A 21,024-nucleotide genomic window follows, 5' to 3' on the forward strand; every position below is an offset into this window, starting at 1 on the left:
CACAAATCTTTGACTTAAGAATATTTAACCTCAAAAAAGCTAACACACTTTTTTTTTTTGTCTCTTAAAAAGAATCAACTTTTTACTTTGATTTTTTCTATTCATCGATCATAAAAAATCAGTTAATAATTAAAATAAAAAATTATATTTGGGAATTTGAATTCGAGAGTCAAATTTAAATTTGGATAAAATTATAAAAAAATATTTATTTTTTGTACAAATACATAAAAATCATATTCATAATTTAAATTTCAAACTCTAAATATATATTATTATTTTTAAACATTTTTTAAAAATGAATAATATTTTTGAACGTTATATTTTCTATCCCTTTAACAAACTGTCAGTGCACACACATATATATATATATATATATATATATATATGTATACATATAAATTTTAGGTACAATTAAAATTGGTAATTTAAAATAAAGTTCAAAATTTTAATTTATTATACAATAAATTCTTTGAATATATATATTTTTTAAAATGATAAATTGGGAAATAAATTATTCTGTGTAATAAATTATTTCCCGATTTATTACGCAGAATAATTTATTTCTTGATTTATGATTTTTTTTAAAAATATATTAAATATTTTTTTTTTTATGGAAATGACACGTGACAAATCTCGCTACTTCAAATAGCGAGATTTGAAGTAACGAGATTTATTTAAATTTCGCTATTTCAAGTAGCGATATTACGTCAAAGTTATGCCAGAAAATATTTTTCTAGAAAATGTATTACTTAATATATTAAAAAAAAAGGATAAAAAGGGCAAAAACTCTTCTATAAAAGGCTCCTATTGCCCCAACTGCAATCCTCAAACGAAGCCTTTGAAAAAATCAAGATATTGCGCTTGTGGCCCATCACCATCGGTAATTCTAGAGAGAGCAACTATAGAGGGAGAGAGGATCGAACGTCGTGTTGTTTTCTCTTTTTCTTTATTCGATTGCGTATATAAAACATCGAGAATCGATACCTGTCCTGCAGACATCGCGGCGATTTATTGATTCGTTTCTAGGGTTCGATCGATCTATTGCCCTACTTGTTTTCTTTTCTTGGATGAAATTAATCCTTGCGTTCTTGATTTATCGACGATTTTAATCGGAACCGGAGTATAGCAAGGATTTTTTAGGAGCTAGGGTTTTTATTGTTCTAGTCTTGTAAAAATTAGTTTACTCTGCTGGTATAATGAACGATATGAATCTGCCTCAAGTGATGAGTCAGTTGAATCAGTCGCAGGCGATGAGCCAGCCTCACGTGATGAACCAACCTCCTCAACCTCAGGTGATGAATCAGCCTCAGGTAATGAGTCAGCCGCAGATCATGCCTCAGTCGCAGTCTCAGATGATGAGTCAGTCACAGGCGATGAACCAATCGCAAATGATGAACCAGCCTCAGGTACTGAATCAGCCTCAGATGATGAATCAGCCACCACAGATGTTGAATCGAAGTTATGGTATGTGGCCACCGCAGCCTGGAATGGACGCTCTCGCTTTCCCAAACCCTATTAAGCCAGGTTTTGCTGCTTCGAAGCCAGGACGGAGCAATTGGAAAGGCAAGAAAGCTGCCAATAAGCAAAAGGATATGCGAAGGATGGAAAAAACGGGCGTCAACCCCACCATGAGCGGTGTCACCGGAGGCAGTGGTGGTGGTGGGGGAGGGTACAGACCCCCTACACTTCACGAATTGCAGTCTCAGAATCGACTGAAAGCTCGGAAATTTTACCCAAAAAAGAAGTTTAACAACAGATTTGCCCCATTCGCCCCTAGGAACACGACATCCTTTATAATTCGGGCAAAGAAATCAGGGGGAATTGCATCTTTAGTTTCCCCATGTCCGGTAACCCCCGCGGTGCTTCCAACACCGATTTTCTCTCCTTCAAGGGAAGTTTTGGTGGATATGGCAAAGGAAGAATGGGGTGTTGATGGTTATGGGTCAATGAAGGGTTTGATCCGGCTACGGTCTCCAGGTCATGAAGCAGATGGGCATGAGGATGATGAGGATGAGGAAGGAGGTGGGTCTAGCGAGAGTGATGTGGAGGAGCATGTGGAAGTTGAGAGGAGACTGGATCACGATTTGAGTAGGTTCGAGATGATTTACCCAAATTGTGGCGTTGAGTATAATAATATATTGGAGAATAGGGTGGATGATCAGGACACTCATATTGCTCAGTTGGAGGAGGAGAATCTGACCTTGAAGGAGAGGCTTTTCTTGATGGAGAGGGAGCTGGGGGACTTGAGGAGGAGGTTGCAGTGCCTTGAGAGGCAGAACCAAGTACTGGAAGATATTAATGAGGAGGTGGTGGAGAATGGCTCAGAAAATGATAGTGATGGAAGAGGGGATTTTAATGCCACTGCAGAGAATAATGAGGAAGTTGCAGAGTTCGTGCCTGAAAATGGAGGTGGCGTTGGTGTGGATGTGAAGGAGAATAATGATGGTGCGTCTGACAATGAGAGGATAGGGGATGCTTGTAAGGAGGATTTTACACAAGCTCCAGAAAAATTGATCGCAGAGGATGAATCAAAGGATAGAGGTGCAGGAAATGGGTGCTCAGAGAAGAACATTAGTGACAGGGACTGATCTCATTTTCCTTTGTAACAAACGTAAGACTCTTTATTGGGTCAGATAGTTCATATCGTAATTCACCAGTTTGTGCAGTTCTGGACAGTATGTGTTTAAGTAGAATCTGGTTTAGGTTTTTGTGAGTATGTTCTGTTGGTCTAAGGAGGAACGAGAGGTAGAACCGGCTTTGTTCTCTGTACTCTAACCTCATTTGGATTTGCTCATTCACAAATAGTTTCTAGATGTCTTTCATTTCTTTGTTTTCCATTTTTTGTGTTTCTGAAAGGGGGCTGGGGTGGTTGGGTTTAGATTTAAGATTTGCAGGGGTTTGTGTTGGTGATCAGGGTTCATACTGCTAAAAGCATAAATTTGAATGTTGCGTATTTATGCTTTTAAGTTTGAATGGAACCTTGAATTTGACTGCTAATACTGAAGTACTATTAAGTATTTTGGTTAAAATCTCATGATAAAATTTTCATCATAGATGTTACTTGTTGCACCATGGTGAGTTATGCGCTCTCTAAATGTTGTTTTGTTAAATTATGGATATAATTCACATTATGGATTTCACTGTTTGTTTTTATTGTACTTTAATGTAACTATGCATTAAATTATCTATAATATATTGGTTGTGCTTCAATAAATTTTGTTTTGGTGGAGAATTCAGGTTGTGAGGTCTGGTTTAGTCAGTGCTTCTTATTCCACTAGAGGATAAACCACCATTTTTTGATAGTGGATTATGAGATATGATTTTGAGTTCTTTTTATACCTATATGAAGTTGGAATATATATGTTGTTTGATTGTGATTAGGCAGTGGATGAACAACTCTAAAGGCAAAGTTTATGTGGGATATAATGCTATGTGATTGATGAGCTTCTTTATTGCCCTTAACTACATATTTCATGTTTTATAGGAACATTGGAATTTCGTGGTGATGGTTTGCAATTGCATTTCTACTAAACTAATCAGAGGAAGCATTAGTTTGTTAATATTAATCTTTGAATTGTGCTGGCCGCATCTGCGTTGGTTAGGCTTGGACATGTATGCTTTAATGTGCAGACATAAAGATGCATGCATGCCTATGAATAGCTTAACTCCTTCAAGTGGTGAGTCCAACCCTCTGTGAAGTCTCTGAATCAAAAGTATATAGAAAATTGTGGTACACCAAGGAGTCTCAAAGACCCATATTTCAACTGTTTTTGACAAGTGGCATTGATACTACTTACTAGGCAAATCGAACTCCTTTGCAGAAGTGTCTATGCTGCACGGATGTTTTGTATTCTGTCGAGTGATGCGGCTACTGAGGGTCCTTATGTAAAGAAATGGGCTTTGGTTAGCAAATGCCAACTTTGAAACAAGTATGAATCTGGTGGGAGGTGCTTTTCTGGTGTAATGTGGTATAAACATATGAAAAGGAAATAGGTTGGTTAGCTTATTTATTCTCCTTAAAATCACTAACCTTGGCTGGACTGGCTAGGTAGCATTTAGCATTGAAGGTGGAGAGGAGTTTAGTGTAGGGATGTCTTCTGTGTGGGGGTTTATGGGGAGGGGGTTTATTATGACTGAAAATATAGAGCTGTGGAGCTTATAGATTCTCTCTACAGTAGGAAGAATAACAGTTGGGGGCTAGGAGTGATTGGATTTAATTATGACTGAATATAATGACTGAAAAAATAGAGTTGTGGAGCTTAAATATTCTCTCTATGGTACGAAGAATTACAGTTGGGGGCTGCTGGTGGGATTTAACTATGAATATAATGTTGAGGCTAGAGATGGAATTTCTGCCCCACATTAGTCATGATCTTGCTTGTAACCTAATAAAATCTCCCTGTGAGGCTTACTGCAGAACAATTATAATCTATCTTGAAACTTGGTCTGTGCTTATGTAATTGTGTTGAAGTTTCTTTTACAGTATTGCTGGAACCAAATGTGAGAAGCAGATACCTTGTAAGATTACCCCACTTGACTAGGTTGTCAAGTTGAATCTGTCCAGAAAAATGTCCTCAGTAACTGCTTGGTTTTAATAAATGTGCATGGCTGGTCTGTTTGAGATCTGTTGCCAGCCCTAGCATTGAAGATAAAATGCCTAATTTGAGTTTGTCGTAGCATTGTGAAAAATGGTGGTTACTAGGATTTGTAGTCAGGTTTTGTTGATTGGTTTTCTTTTGATTGAATGGTTTAAATCTCTTCTGATGGCTTTTTAGAGCTGGGTGTTTGTACGATAGGATTTGAAGGGCCCTTACCTTTTTGCAGGCATTTTCGGTGGAACCATATATATCTTTGACTTCCAATCACTTAGTGGGAGGTAAGTTACAAGTAGGTTGGGACCCTCATAGATCTGTAAGTTTCATTGGTAATATTTTGCTTCCTCTCTAGATATAGAAACTAACATTATAATTAGGGGATAGTGCCGAGTGGTAAAGCTATTGATCTCTCATCATCCCAATTATTGTTCTTGGTAACATTTGCATCCATAAGCTGAGACAAGTTTTTGGCAAGTTTGCTTGTAACTCCTTGAAGTACTTTCATCTCACTCACCAGCCACTAAGAGAATTTCCAATTCCTCCAGTAGATGCTAGTCTATCACTGAAGTTTTAGAACTTTCAGGACGAGGAAAACTGCCGGATCAAATCTGCACATGGTCATGGTTGTTTTGTGCTTCTCACACAGCAGAGAGAGTTGTTGTGTATTACATGCGGCATGTGTGAAGTCTCCTGGAGGGTGGTGAGCTCTGCCTGAAAGAAAATTGTTTCATCTCAGAGGTGGTTAAGCTTGTTCTTTTGTATTCCCTTGGTGGAGAAGCTTTGATTTGGTAGAGGTGGATTATTCTGGGTTTGGTATGAGCCATCCCTTGTGGAATTTTGCAAAATAACTTGCTAGCAAAGGAGATGGAGGACTTTTAGGTACGTCATCAACACCTGCCAGCCCAAATACAAACACACGGGAAAAAATGTAGGACTTCTCCGTGGTTCTCTTAAATATCATTTTATGCTGTTTCCTGCAAAGTTCATGAGATGAGATTGTGGATTTCTTTCTACTGGAATACGACATTTCATCTCCTCTTCTGTAAGTTCCTTGAATTGAGGTTTTGAACTGTGCTGTTGTTGCAGTATATCACTAATTGCATGTGAGAAGCTGATATCCTCTAAAGGTTACCTCATTAGGCTGGTGGAGCTAATTCTGTTGGGTCACTTGTACCCAGGCAATAAATGTGCATGACTGTCTTTATGAGACATTGCAGTCTTAGCATTGTGATTCAAATGCTGACTTTGAGGAAGTAATATTCTTTTATAACTGCATTGGATTTAAGTATATATTGAGCGATGGTGAAATGTGAAAACGATGACTTTTACAAGGACCTAATAGTCTTGCTGTTGCGATTTCTTTTTCTGTTGGTTGGATAGCTTAAATGTAATGTTTTCGTACCCTTTTAAATGAGTGCTCAATTTTATTTTATTTTATTTTTATCATTAAATGTAAATGTATTGACCAAAATGGATATGTACAGTTGCTCTGGCATACCCAAGAGAAGGAGACCAAGCCTCCACAAACAGAAAATCAAGCAAATGTACAAAACCTGGGAAGGCTTTACAAGGCAATAACTCTAGTCGTGTATCGTCATGAGTTTAGTCTTGCCTTCCAAGAATGATCCTGGAGTGAGATCAGTGTGGTAAAGCTGCCAAATCCATCCAAAGGGTGGTTGTGCATGGTACTTTTTGGCTATGGTACAATGGTTCCATTTCATTCACCGCGGCCGATCATACTCTTCTAGCAGATGATATTACTCTTGATCACTGCAGTTTGGAAGTTTTAGATGCCGCCCAAGGTTAAAAGTTGTTTTTGAACTTTGAACTGGCATAGAGATGGATCACTGTCAAGGGCTCTATTGGGTAGCCAACTTGCTTCAACATAGAGCAGCAAGCTGCAGGCATCTACTCCTTGATATTACCCAGGGGGTTAGTTTGAAGAATTTTCATAAATGAGGATTTGGTTAGTTTTCTTCATATCCCATTCTCGCATGGTCTTGTCCACTGCACTTGTGTACCGTGACATCCTTGGAATGTGTGGTCGCATGCTCTCTCTTTTTGTTCTGTTTTTTTTTTAATAAAATATTTCCCCTGATGGCAAAAGATGCTTCATTAATAGGGAAAAAATTTACAAGAGGGGAGAATAAGAAATTTCTTGAAATATATTTGGTTCAAACTAAACAAATCTAAAACAATAAAAATCAAGTCACTAGTTCCTTAAAAATTAGCTTCGCTGAACAATCCAAACCTGACACATAAAATAGAAGCCAAAAATTGAATCTTTCCCCAAAGCTAGCCAAAACAGATGACTAACAGGTCTTCCCACTAAATAGGGACAAACACTATGTTTCATAACATTGAACAATTTATTTCAAATTCTCTATGCAAAGCCAAAATGCAACTTTATGGAATTCCTCTAATAAAGCGCACAAACATCTTGAGAGAGCCTTTGAAATGTCTACTAATTTGTAGTAAGTTATCGATACTAATTTTATTGAACACAATTAATCAAAGTAAATACATTTTTATTTTTGGAAAAACTTCAACTTTGCAAATAATAGAAAAAATAGGAAAGGGAGAGTTTGTGTAGGCTAAAAATTCAAAAAATGATTTGTAATAAAACACCCTGATGGAAAGGATGGAAGTGTAAAGGGTAAAGAATATATTAGACGGTTGGAATCAAGATGTATGTGGTGAGGATGTTATATATAAGTAAGGGGTCAACCAATAAACCACACCCCATGTTTGCAACCCAATCTAGTTCTCTCAATGGGTATTTTTTAAGTTACTAATTGATTCTTTCCCATATTAATTTTGAGCCCAAGAACACTTTTGAAAACTTGAATAATATCCAAAATTTTCCTAAACAAAGGGTTATGATCATTAAGAAAGAAGTGTTTTAAATGCATTTTAAGTCTTCTGTACGCATAAAGTTAGACTGTAAACGAGATTTTGTAACCCTTGATATAAGCTTTTATGATTGATAGAGAAAAATCAGTCACTTGCTCCGTGGATGTAGGCACATTGCTGAATTACGTAAATTCTTAAGTCTTGTATTTTTATTGCTTTCCTTTATTCTTTTTGAGATTCTGTTTCTGTGTATTCATCATTGGTTGCTTGTATTGCTTGTTCTGGATTCAATTTGTGTTTTTTCACTACACATTGGTATGTTATCGCTCTACACAACAAATTGGTATAAGAGCAATAAGTTATAATGACTTGTGGAATTTCTTTTGCATAGTTCGATATTGGTAAGTTCGATACAACGAGAAATTTCGGACTTTGGTAGAGAAGGGTTAAGGACATGTTGGTGCAGTAAGGTATGGTGAAGGCATTATATGGAAGGAAGTCGGAAGACAGATCACGAGTTGGAAGGGGTAGGAAACAAAGGTTATGACCACTATTAGACTTTGTTTGGCTGATGATGTGATGTATCATGTCATGGATGAGGAATCGCTAGCAACAATTTGGATGAAACTATAGAGCCGGTATATGTCCAAGTCTTTGAAGAACAAGTTGCATTTTATGCAGAAACTTTACGGGCTTAAGTTAACATAGTGTTTGAATATGAATCAACACATAAACATATTCAATCAGATCATTAGCGATTTGAAGTAGGTTGATGTGAAGTTCGAGGATGAAGACAAAGCATTGATGCTACTAAATTTCTTATCTACTTCTCCTACGTATGAGAATCTAGTTACAACTCTGACAAGAAGGAAAGAAACCCTGGAATTGGAAAATATCATGAGTGCATTTTTGAGTTTCCATCAGAGGAAGAAGGCCAACGATAAGAGTTCACAAGGTGAAGGGCTCGTGGTGAAGGGGAACTAGGATCGTGGAAGGAGCAAGTTTCGGGGTGGATCGAGTAACAATAGGGCTTGATCCAATTCTAAGAAGAGGAAGGACGTGCGGTGTTTTAAGTGTGGGAAAAAAAGAGCACATAAAGCTTGATTGTCCACAAAGGAAAAAGGGGAATGCTGAAAATAAATAAGGTTCATCAAACATGGTGAATGTAGCGAAAGAAGGAGACTCTAGGAGTGGTGATGGTGATATGCTCTCGATTTCATTCGGTTCAAACGGTCTCATGAATTCTTGGATCTTAGACTCGGCATGCTCTAATCATATGACCTCTAACAAAGACTGGTTCACCACTTACAAATTGGTGAATTTTGGTTCTGTTCTGATGGAAAATGATGTTGAATGCAAAGTTATCGGAATGGGGAACATTAGAATCAAGATGTATGATGGTGTGGTGAGGATGTTATTTGAGGTAAGGCACATACCAGAATTGAGAAATAATTTGATTTCATTAGACACTTTAGATTATAACTGATTTAGTTACAAGTCTGAAAGTGGGGTGTAGAGAGTACTAGGGAATATATACACACTGCTACAACTATAGGTGGAGCTGTAGTTGTAGAGTTTAATTCGAATGATACGGTCTTGTGGCATATGTGGTTAGGGCATATAGGCGAGCATGAAATGAAGGAGCTTCACAAGAGAACTTTGTTAAAAGGGGTCAAATCATGCAAACTGGATTTTTGTAGGTACTCTGTGCCTGGGAAATAGAATAGGGTCTAGTTCATGGCAACCACACACAATACAGAGAAAATCCTAGATTATGTTCATTTAGATGTTTAGGGATCAGTGAGGGTAGCATCACGAGGTGGACATATGTACTACGTGAGTTTCATTGATAATCATTCACGGAAGGTCTAGGTGTACTTCATGCGTTACAAGCCAGAGACATTTGTCAAGTTTAAATCGTGGAAAATTGAGGTAGAAAACCAGATCGGGAGAAAGATTAAGTGACTCAGGACAGACAATGGAACTGAGTACACAAATTTGAGCTTTAGGGAGTTTTGCGAGCAATATGGCATAAGTAGACATTTCAGAGTAGCTGGACACCACAACAAAATGGTGTGGCAGAAATGATGAATCGAACCCTAACTGAAAGGGTTCGGTGTCTCAAGTTGAATGCTGGGCTCGCTAAGAATTTCTAGGTCGAGGCTGTGAGTGTGACTTGTTTCTTAGTTAACATATCACCAATGGGGTCATAAGATGGAAAAGTTGTTGAGGAGGTGTGGACATGTAACGAAGTAGTCTACTCTAACTTGAGAGTATTTGGGTGTCTAGCCTATGTGCACATTCTTAGTGAGGAGAGATAAAAGCATAAGGCGAAGTCTAGACAGTGTATCTTTCTGAGATATCAGAAATAGGTGAAAGGGTTCAAGCTGTAGGATCTGGTAACAAACAAAGTGGGTACTAGTAGAGACGTGGTTTTCAATGAGAAAGCCATGTTTCGGTGTACTTAGGAAGAACAAAAGAAATAGGTGCTAGAAAACTGCAATAACAATGAGCATGTTGTGCAGGTGGAGTTGGAGACTCGGGGCAGAAATGTATTGGGTTCTAGCTTGAGAGATCAGTAGGCGATGCAGGTGGAGTCGGAGACTCAGAGCAGAGATGATGATGTTTGTTGGAGTTTAGCTCGGGAGACCAGCAACATTGTAGTACAACTGTAGACAGACCTAAACGCATTGTCAGGCCACCGCCCAAGTACGATTTTGATGATCTAGTGTCTTATGCACTGATCACTAGTAGCGGGGATCCTACTACATTTCAGGAGGTGATGCACAATCAAGAGAAAAATAGTTGGATGGGTGCTATGGTGGAGGAGATGGAATCACTGCATAAGAACCAAATGTGGGATTTGGTGGACCTTTTAGTTGGGAAAAGGACAATAGGATGCAAGTAGGTGTACAGGAAGAAAGAAGCAGTTTCAGAAAAAGAAAGAGAGAAGTTCAAGGCTCGGTTGGTAGCAAAGGGATACTTGTATAGGAAAGGAATTGATTATGATAAAATATTCTTCCTTGTGGTCAAACACTTTCATTAGGGTACTGTTGGGATTGGTGGCGTAATATGACATGCATCTGGAGCAAATGGACATAAAGACATCGTTCCTGCATGGTGATTTGAAGGAGCTAATATACATGACACAACCAGAAGGGTTTTGTCAACCTGAACAGGAGCACTTGGTTTGTAAACTAAAGAAGTCACTTTACGAGTTGAAACAGTCTCTGAGGCAGTGGTACAAATGGTTTGACGCCTATATGATCCGTATTCGATACATGAGGTGTGAGTATGATTGTTGCGTCTATGTGAGGAGTCTTGAGGACAGTTCTCTCATATTTCTATTACTTTATGTTGATCACATACTAATTGCTACGATGGATATGACTAAGGATGAATTAGTTGAAGATTCTGTTGAGTAAAGAGTTCAACATAAAGGACTTGGGTGCGGCCAAAAGAATACTTGGGATGGAGATTCGCAAGGACATAGCTGTAGGGCGATTGTAATTATCTCGGGGCAGCTATGTGGAGAAGGTGTTGGAGAGACTTAGCATGGCTAATGCTAAACCGATGGGTACACTGCTAGTGAGTCATTTTAGGCGGTCTACCGCCCAGTGCCCAAAGACGGATGATGAGGTTCGTGACATGTCGAAGATCCCCTATGCCAGTGCAGTGGGGTGTCTAATGTATGTCATGGTATGTATAAGGTCGGACCTAGCACACGATGTCAGCGTGGTGAGTAAGTTATTTTCAAATCCGGGTCGAAAACATTAGGATGCAGTCAAGTGGATTCTCATATACTTGAAGGGTACAACTGGATGTGACATTATGTTTAATAGACATCAGAGGGATCCATTAGTGGCAGGCTATGTAGATGCTGACTACGTAGGGGACTTGGATGACAGGAGGTTTACCAGAGGGAATGTGTTGACCTTTGTGGGAGGACTTATTTGTTGGAGGTCTATGGTGTAGTCGCTCGTTTCTTTATCTATTACTAAATCAGAGTACATGGCAGTGGTTGAGGATACCAAAGAAACGTTACGACTTATAGGATTGGTCAAGGAGTTAGGTATCCAGCAAGGTGGAGTTCGGCTACAGTGTGATAGTCAGAGTGCCATCTATTTGGTGAATAACTAAGTGTATCATGCGAGGACAAAGCACATTGATGTGGTGGTTTTACAAGATTAGGGAACTAGTTGCTTCAGGTGAACTTCTGCTTGAGAAGGTTCACACATCTGATAATGTAGCAAGTATGTTGACAAAGCTTGTCACAACGAACAAGTCAAGCATTGCTTGGACTTGATTAACGTTTCTAGGTGCTAGACGAGAGGCGGTCCCAATCTACTGTCCTAAGTGGAGCAGTGGGTTATGCTTTCATATTTCTCCTAAGTGGTGGATATTCGCCAAGGTGGAGGTTGTTGGATATATGACTCATATTGAGTGGAATGCATGCATGAGGAAAGCATAGTGAAGTAAAGAACAAGTAAGTAGGCTGCAGGATGAAATCGTTGACAATTGGATCGAGGGTTTGGTCGACAGTTGTGTTGAAATTGTCGACCGTATTGTTCGGCGCTAAAGACGGATTTTGAATCGGGAAATCAGTAAATTGAGAGATTTGGAGGATTTTCCTCCGAGATTTGCTACAGAAGTGTTTTAGATGCATACCAAATCTTCTGTACACATAGGGTTAGAATATAAAAAATATTTTGTAACCCTTGATGTAAGTTTTTACCTTTGATAGTGAAAAATCAACTGCTTGCTCCCGTGGACATAGGCACATTGCCGAATGATGTAAATTCTTATGTCGTGTGTTTTTATTACTTTCTTTTTATTCTTTTTGAGATTGTGTTTCTGTATATTTATCATTGGTTGCTTGCATTGCTTGTTTCGGATTCAGTTTGTGTTTTTCCATTGTGCATTGGTATATTACCGCTTTGCACAACATATCAAACTATTCTTTGATCTTTTCCCAACCAACACCAGTTTCTCTTGCTGTGATCGATCCCTCCTCTATCTTAAACGCAAGCCTTGGTTTGCTGCATTTTTAAGTTTAATCTCTTAACATTTGGGTCCTTATTTTTAATGACTTAAACATTTTTTTTTAATCTTCTTTTGATCAAGTGGCTTGGGCCCTGACTTTCTTGCAATAAGTTAGGACATCTAGTAAGAAGCTCTCTCCCCCCCCCCCCCCCAAATAGTTATGGTCGTGAATTGACGCCATTCGAAAATTTGTTCTCAACATTGAACCTCCTCTGATAACATTGACATAAGATATTTTTGGCTGAAGTCTTTGGAACGGACTTTTCCTCTCACTCTTTTCCTATAGCCTAAAATTCGATGATTCATAGTTTGAGCACCTCTAGTTGCCATTGTTAGATTTAGAAGTCTCAATCTGCGGTTGACGAAAATTCCAATAGGGTAGCGAGAAGGGCCTTCCACCCATTTTTTTTTATCACCCTTAGGGATGCGAACATGGGGAAGAAACTTATTGTGGTCTTTCTCCAAGAATATAAATCTGTCTTTGATATTTTTCAGGAATCTTCATACCTATATTGTTTATATGCTTTTTTGAATTTGGCTCCATGGCGACTTGTTGCATTCCCTTCATTGGCCTTGTATATCACTCTAAGCATCTTAAGGACCCAAACAAATTCCTCCTCCAAAACAATGTATGAGACATGTTTACCGACATATTTCGAAATGTGATAGTCACTAAATCCAGCCAAATTACAAAAATCACTTTCCTCTTAGTTTTGAAGGTAGTAAACTCTCCCATCTCTAATATTGAGCACATGCATGGTCATTTATTCTTGTTATATGATCATTCTTATAATAGGGGTAGGTAAATAATTGTTCAAAATCTAATATCCTTGAAATCTTCATGTTTAATAGCAAATTGATGGCAAGTTTTAGTTCTCCCCTTTCCATTATATTTTAGTGGTTTTCCAATTTCAATTTTATCTGAAAAATTTCAAGTATATATACTTTTTGTATTAATATTTATCTCTCATTTGGTTTGTAGAATAGTATTTGAAGGGGGGGGGGGGGGGGGGGATTTTATTGGTGGGAGGGGGGGATCAAGAAATGAATGAAATTAAGTTAGGAATGAAATTACTTTTGGAAAGCAGTTGTTGTGTTCGATTAGTAGTATGGGATGACTATATGAATCACATCTTCAATTTCTTTTTAACATTTGATATTCTTTGATGGATGCTATAATGAAATGAAAAATAAGCCATATTTAATAAATGCTCCCAATACATAATTATTTATTTTATTATTATTTATTATTTTTATAATTATTGAAATTATTTTTATTATTATATAATAATAAGTATCCTTAAATAATTATTATTAGTTTTGCCTTATTATTATTATTATTATTATTATTATTGTAGTCATTATTGGTTGTATTTTTATTATTTTTTATAATAACTATTATCCTTAAAATAATAATTATTATTATATTTTTTTATTATTGTTCTTGTTATTATTTTTTTTATAATAATAAATATTAATGTTATTGTAGCTATTATCAGTTGTTATTTTTTATTATAATAATTCATATTATTTCTATTTCTTCTTGTTTTTATAATATTTTTCATTATAAATGACTTTGACCCATTTGAATCTGAACCACAATTCTCCTCATAAAAATCATATTATGGTTGAATTACACTTCCATCCTTGATTTCGCAACTGAATAGTAGGAAATACAATTTCATTTTTAAATGTTAATTTCATTCCAAGCTTCATTTAGCGAATCAAAGGAAGACTAGTTTTAGACAATGTTAATCTATACTAATAAAAAGAGAAAAAAAAAAAAAGATGTGCGTTTTCACATTGAGTTTTTTTTTTTTTTTTGAATTAGACAAAGAAAAGGTGTATATTTTTATATTGAGATGCTTTTTTAATTTTTGACTTTTAAAATTAAAAAATTAAAATAAATCAAACAATCAAAGGATATGGATTTTCTCAATAGGTGTATATTAATGAAATGACATTGGATGCCACCGTTTGCATGTAATTTTTTACTAGGAAAAAAACAAAGGAATAGGAAAAATATGTGCTTTTCCACTTTTTACAAGCCTCAAACGTGTCCTCTAAACTCTAATTAACTTTTTGTCAATAGAATTTCTTGCTCAATAGTCTTAATCCCTTCAGCCCTTCCTCTCCTTCTCCACTCTCGCTCTCTCTCAGCCACCCTTCATCGCTCCTAAACTCTCCCTAAATCTTTTTTTTTTTTTTTGAATCGATGGTGTCGACCCTTTTTGAACACTCAATTAATTCATGGGAATAGTTGGTCCATCCCTCTACCATTCTCCACTTAAATATTAGAGTATTATTTCAAATTAAAAATCATAACTTCTATGATTCGAATCTTAGTCATTTAACTAAAAGTCTTGAGTTTACCACATTGGCCACCTTTGAGAACAACTCGTCTTAGTCTATAGCCGTTAGATACTCCAACACGGTGGGTAGAGTAGATTTTTACTTAGGGTAGAGATATGGGCTAGTGATATCCCATGGATTCTTTAAGAAGCATCTCAGGGTTTTCCAAAAGGATTTGGCAGATGAGGAGGTTGAGGTGGCGGCCATGATAATTGAGGAGAGAGAGAGAGAGAGAGAGAGAGAGAGAGAGAGAGAGAGAGAGAGAGAGATCAAAATCCCCAAAATAAAGTTCCTGCGGAAAAGCTTCTTGCGCTTGAGTAGTTGGTTAGCCCTGTACTTGAAGTAGAGGTGGCAGGTTGATCAAAGTTGAGCAGTTTTAAGTATGACTATATTAGTATATGACTCAATTCTTGGGCAATGGATCACAACAACATGATCCTCAAAAGTCTAAAGGACTATTATGTGATAAAGGGTGATGATGTGTGGTGAGAATTATGATTTTTAATTTTCATGAAATTGTCAACATTTTTGACGAAATTTCTTAGGAAGAATAAGATATCAAATGGGTTGTTTGAATGGGGGGCAAAACTTGAAACTACGATGAAGATTTTTTTTTTTTTTTTTTTTTGGAAATGGTATATTCCAATAGCCACTTACTCAAGAGCTTGATCTCTCCACATGTACTGCTTTGGCTTAGAAGTTTATCTTTATTATACTTGCCAATTATTTGCTGCAAAGCAGCCTCTGTAGTGCCTTAAAATATTGACGCATGATTGGCATCTTGTTTCATTTCAATCGGTTGCCACCTACTCTTATTGGTGAACTAATTCACTCATTGTCCCTATGATTTCAAGTGCATCCAATAGCATGGCGTTGAAACAGCCTGTGTTCTTTCATTTGGTGGTGTTCCGTCATGGTGATTAGGAATTTGGCTATTGATAGAAAGGTCAGACATAATCGTGAAAGAGATTTCTACTACTAAAGTTAATCCTTGAACAGTAGGAGGTAGATTGGATACAATTACTATTTGAAATAAAATGACTAGCTCAATTGTAAGGATAATAAAAGAGCTCTTATACGGGTCTAGAAGAAGATATTTGGGTAGCAAAGCAATTTGGTGGCAAGATCAAGAAACCCAAAATACAAAGATTCGGATGATGTAAAATGTATAAAGAACAAGAATGATAATGTCTTAATTAGGAAAGAAGATATAAAAGAGAGGTGACGAAAATATTTTGATAAATTATTTAAAGAAAACAAAAAATGAAATATTAAACTTTGGAAGTGACAGATGAGTAGAAAACTAAAAATAAGAGATTTATTCATAAAATTAGAGTACTTAAAGTTAAGATAAAATCTTTTTTTAAAAAATACAATAAGTGAAAATTTTTTAGGACCAAGTAACATATTGATTGGAGCTTGGAAATGTTTAGGGGATAACAAAAATATTTGATTTTTTTAAACTAAAGGAAGGCGGCACCTCCAATTATTTATTGATATACTCTCACTTTTGGCAGAAAAATACCGTTTCAGATTTAGATAATTTTGAGTATTCGATTTTCAGTTCAGGTATGGGGAATTTTAATTCGACTAACCGAATTACCCGAATTACTAATTAATTAAAAATTAAATATAAATTAGTAATATTAAATATAACTGATATATTATATATATATATATATATATATTATATAATTGTTCAATTTTCTTAATTTATTTATTAAATCAAAGACATTCTCCTAATTCAGCTCTTACAATTAAAAGAAAGGGTAAACATTAACTTTATAATTAATTTTAAAATTTGCAATCACATTTTATTTTTATAATTAATTTTAAATTATTTTGGTCAAATTTGATTAACCAAATTACCCGAAAAGTTGGTTCGGTCAGGTTTGGTTCGATTATAACACCTAATTCGATTGGTTCGATTAGAGATTATTATTAACCAAAAATTAATTTGATTAATTAACCGAATTTGATCGAACTGACCGTTTGCACACCTCTATTAAGGAGTAGTAAAGAGAAGACTAGCACTAATAGATTTTGATGTCTTGGATCTATTATTCAAACAGAAGGGGAAAATGAAAATGTAATATATAGACTAAAAACAAGTTAGACAAAATGAAAGATTGTGTCAAACATGTTAGTAGAATATCCTTTAACAATAAAAAGAAAAGTTTTATAAGACATCTATAAGATTGATTATGCTTTATGATTCAAAATTTTGGACTAAAAAACATGTACAAAAAATAAAAGTTGCTAAATACAAATGTTAAAGTGGATAAATGATATAACATTAAAAGATAAATTAAGAAATGAGTATATACGCAATGATTTAACCATAATATTGATTGAAGACAAGAAAAGGACGACTTTAATAATTTGAACATATATTGGACATTTGAAACATAGACCAAACAGAGCACATGTAAGTTATTTATTATTTCTTGCGTTAAAAAAAGATAAAAATAGACTTAATATAACTTGAAATGAAGTAGTAATGATGGATTTAATAATCCTTTGGATGAATTGGAAGCAAATAATTCATGTAACCAACCCACCAAGTGGGAGTTAAGGTTGCTTCTTGTATTTTCACCACCCATTTTCTCATTCCAACTATAACCTTTCTAAATTTCTAAGATATCAAGTACTGCCCCATATAATATTTGGAAGTGGATTTCAAAACTTAAATGTGTGAATTTAAAAAAAGCACAGTACACTTCTATATAGACTTTCTTTTAAATTTATACAAATTTAAATTTAAGATTTCAATTTCATGCTCTCAAATAGACTCAGACTATTACATTAAAAGTTTTTTTTTTTAATTTTGTAAAAGGTTCGAAGTAAAAAAAAAAAAAAGATCAAAGATATTTATTTATTTATTTTGTTATAATTATTTCAAATTCAAGTCCAGCGAACTTGTATGCGTTTTAGGTCACAGCCCATCTTCTAGGCCAGCAGTATGGTGGTATAAGCAACCTGGACATGATTTTTTTCTCTCAGGAGATAATACTCGTTTTTAAAACACCATCTATTGCTGCAATTATTTGCTCAGACGGTAAACAATAGAGTATCCATCTATGTACAGCATTAATGGTTAAAGAATGAATTATAGAATTTGGGTTTGGCCGGGAAGATGTTCTAACTCTGTCCAAATCACTGTGAGTGTAGATGGACAAATATGATTTTACTGTAACCTCGGGTAATTCGTATCTTCTCATCAGCATACCTGCAATACAAGATGACACGTTTAACAATGTAAGGAGCCGTCTCCAGCTAAAATATTAAAGCTACTGTAAAAATCAACTCAAAATGTTGTCAATAAAATAACTTGAGAAATGGTAATTTTACAGCAACTCCAGGGTGAACTTGTTTTCCATCTCCAACGGAAGTCCAAACTGGCCAACCAAGATGGCTGCATCATCCATCGTTACATCGTAGACGTTTTTGTCAGATTTCCTGGTCAAACAAAACATGGAACTCGTGTTCTCAAGAGGGCTCAACCCCTACTAAACACAAGGAACTTAGCCACATTGCTAAGTGGAAAATTTGAGTCTCATAAAACAAGGCAAAGCCTCGCACTTACAACAAAGAAAAGATGTTATACATGGCATTTGAATTCGTCATTGGTAAGATGGCAATCTACAATGTGAAGCCTACAGAAATATGGCAGCTTGCATCATCATATAAGTAACTTGAATGAAACAGCAATTTGGTGAAGTTCAGGCCAAAAAGATGGATTCACATTGGTCAATAATCTATAAAACGGCCGACTGATATGTTCAAATTCTATGTGAAGCAGATTGGAACCAGTCTTTGTGAGGCTTACAAATGCGTCTTAGAAGCAGCCACACACATGGTCTGGAAATAAAAAGTCCTAAAAGACAAGAATGTTTCAAGTTCTGCATGTTGTCCCTCTGCAACTCCTTGTTAATAATGTCATTCTATGGCTGGAGGGAAGTTGGTAAAACTCTTCAACAAGTTGGTAACAAATCCATGCATTTTGCTTGACATAATGCATGGTAATGATCTGGTTGGTATTGAAGAGGTTGCACTTGCATAAACAGTTTCAAATGAAAGATTTCGCAAATATCAGTTACTTTTTTGTTAGAGGTGGTTCGAAGCAAAAATTCTCTCAAAGAAAGTATGTTCTTGTTCTTTTAGTCACAGCCATGCTTGGTGCCAAGACGAGAACCCCCTACGGAACCACTTCTTAAAACTTCCATCACATCGTAGGAAGGATTTTGGTGATAAGAGAAGGTATAGGTGACAGGATGGTAATCTTAATTGTGACCATACCTGACATATCTTCTGCTGTCACTATTATTCAGTTTATGGATTATCCGACACAAGTACACAGGGAGGTTGTTTGCAGGATACTTTTGTCATAAAGGGGCTCCTGGTAAAGGGCTCAGGATATTCCAATGCATATTGGCTGGTTCAATTGGCGATAAAAGGTCTACAACAGGCTATTGCACCATTGCCAGTTGAATATGGAGCCATAGCTCACACTGCTTGTCAGTTAATGTGGCTGAAAACTCTATTGACAAAGCTTGTGTTTCCAGTTAATAGAGCTATGGAGATGTTTTGTGACAAATAGTGTGCAATTCATATTGCTAGAAACCCAGCTTTCCTGAGAGGACTACGCATTGATTGAAGTTAACCGTCACTTTGTCATGGAGAAACATTACAGCAAACCCTCTTGCTAGTTTTTCCAGTCAATTAGGAGATACTTTTGCCAAAAATTTTGTTCAAGAGTACATTTGTTGATTTCTATTGCTAGATGAGCATGGAGATATAAATGCTCAACCTTGACCAGGAGTTTAAATAGTGGTATGTGCTAAAGAGGTCCCTTCAACAAAGTTTTATTTATAACCCAACATTGAGTTAGATGGAGACCTAGAACCAGCCCTAATTGCCTACTCTCTCTCTCTCTCTCTTCGTGTTCATTCATCTTCTTAGAGCACAAGGAATTGAGTTAGCTGGAGACCTAGAACCAGCCCCTATTGCCTACTCTCTCTCTCTCTCTCTCTCTGTTCATTCATCTTCTTATATTCTAGAGCACAAGGAATTGTAATAATGATCTTAGTGTGCCTTTGAAGGTTCTCTCTCTGTTCATTTATGATTATAGTGTGCTTTTGAAGGTGCTGGATTCTTTTCAGTTTTCTACCAGGAAGAATGTTTGGTTTTGGACCTAATGACATTTCTATGTTCACTCAACTCAAATTTGGTCCATGACCCTAGTTCTGATCATTTTCATTTAAATGCAGTTTTTTGGAAGGCTAGGGTACCCTCTTAAGTTAAGGATCTTATTTGGACTCCTGTTCTTAATTGAATCAACACTGAATATGCTCATTCTTGTCGTTGTAGTAGCAAGTGTAGTTCCATCTTCATTATCCCCAGATTTGTTTGTTCTGTGTCCCTGTAATATTGCATTTCTAATCTATTTTCACACTGCTTCTTGGTGCTTTTGGAATTATTTATTTAACACAATTGGGATACATGGGTTTGTCCAATTCTTTGGAGGGGATTTTCCTTCAGACCTGTAGGGGTTTTGGAGGTAGTAAAGAGCATAAACTTGCTGTGGTACCATTTTCTCTGGTGTATTTGGTTTAAGAAAAATGCATGGATTTTTTTTTTAATGATCATGCATTGTAGACTGATCTTCTCCGAAGCATATCACTTTTCTTGCTTCTATTTGATGTGCAGATTTTTGAGCTTTTAGAGTACCTTCAACTGCTTTGAAGAGGGATTTACTTCATTTTTGTCTTCATGTTGTTGCTTTTTATTATTATTTTTTTTCGAACAGGATATCTTATTCTCTTTCTTATATGCTTTTCATCTTGCTTCATAAAATTCTTCATTTTTATCTAGAAAAATGTTTTAAAAAAAAAAAAAATGACAACAACCAGCCTTAGTCCCATCAGGTGGGTTCAGTTACATGAAATCCTTTTCCACCAATTTACACAATCTTCAGCAATATCCTCTAACAATTTTAGGGCTGTTAAATTCTACCATCTCATTCCAAGTTATTGTGGATCTACTCCTACCCCTTCCCATTAATATAATAGCATTAACTCACTCGCTCTTCACTGGTTGCAGGTGTCCAAACTCCAAACCATCTCAACCACCCCTCTACTTGACTTACCACTAACGTTTCATTCCCTAATCTATCTTTTTA

The 21,024-nt window shown here is 36.2% G+C and overlaps 2 protein-coding genes across 2 annotated transcripts in view; one reads left to right on the plus strand and one right to left on the minus strand.

The window, feature by feature from the left end:
* The first annotated feature begins 830 nt into the window (after positions 1–830).
* On the plus strand, positions 831–6,701 carry LOC131149289 (uncharacterized). Its single transcript, XM_058099625.1, has 2 exons — positions 831–2,611; positions 6,080–6,701. Exon 1 carries the CDS (start codon positions 1,197–1,199, stop codon positions 2,586–2,588), a length of 1,392 nt encoding a protein of 463 aa, XP_057955608.1. The 5' UTR covers positions 831–1,196; the 3' UTR covers positions 2,589–2,611; positions 6,080–6,701.
* An 11,158-nt stretch (positions 6,702–17,859) lies between these two features.
* Positions 17,860–21,024, minus strand: part of LOC131149290 (probable plastid-lipid-associated protein 12, chloroplastic) — a 49,313-nt gene continuing 46,148 nt past the window's right edge. The window contains exons 10-11 of the mRNA XM_058099626.1: positions 18,195–18,302; positions 17,860–18,072 (exon numbers count right to left, since the gene is read on the minus strand). Of these exons, the coding sequence (XP_057955609.1) occupies positions 18,000–18,072; positions 18,195–18,302 (181 nt within the window). The 3' untranslated portion in view covers positions 17,860–17,999. The remainder of the gene's footprint in view (positions 18,073–18,194; positions 18,303–21,024) is intronic.

This window comes from Malania oleifera, chromosome 2, assembly GCF_029873635.1.
Source record: "Malania oleifera isolate guangnan ecotype guangnan chromosome 2, ASM2987363v1, whole genome shotgun sequence".
Lineage (NCBI taxonomy): Eukaryota > Viridiplantae > Streptophyta > Magnoliopsida > Santalales > Ximeniaceae > Malania > Malania oleifera.

Excerpts from the sequence above, each read along its gene's own strand:
- LOC131149289 (XM_058099625.1), top strand. The coding sequence starts at position 1,197 with ATGAACGATATGAATCTGCCTCAAGTGATGAGTCAGTTGAATCAGTCG.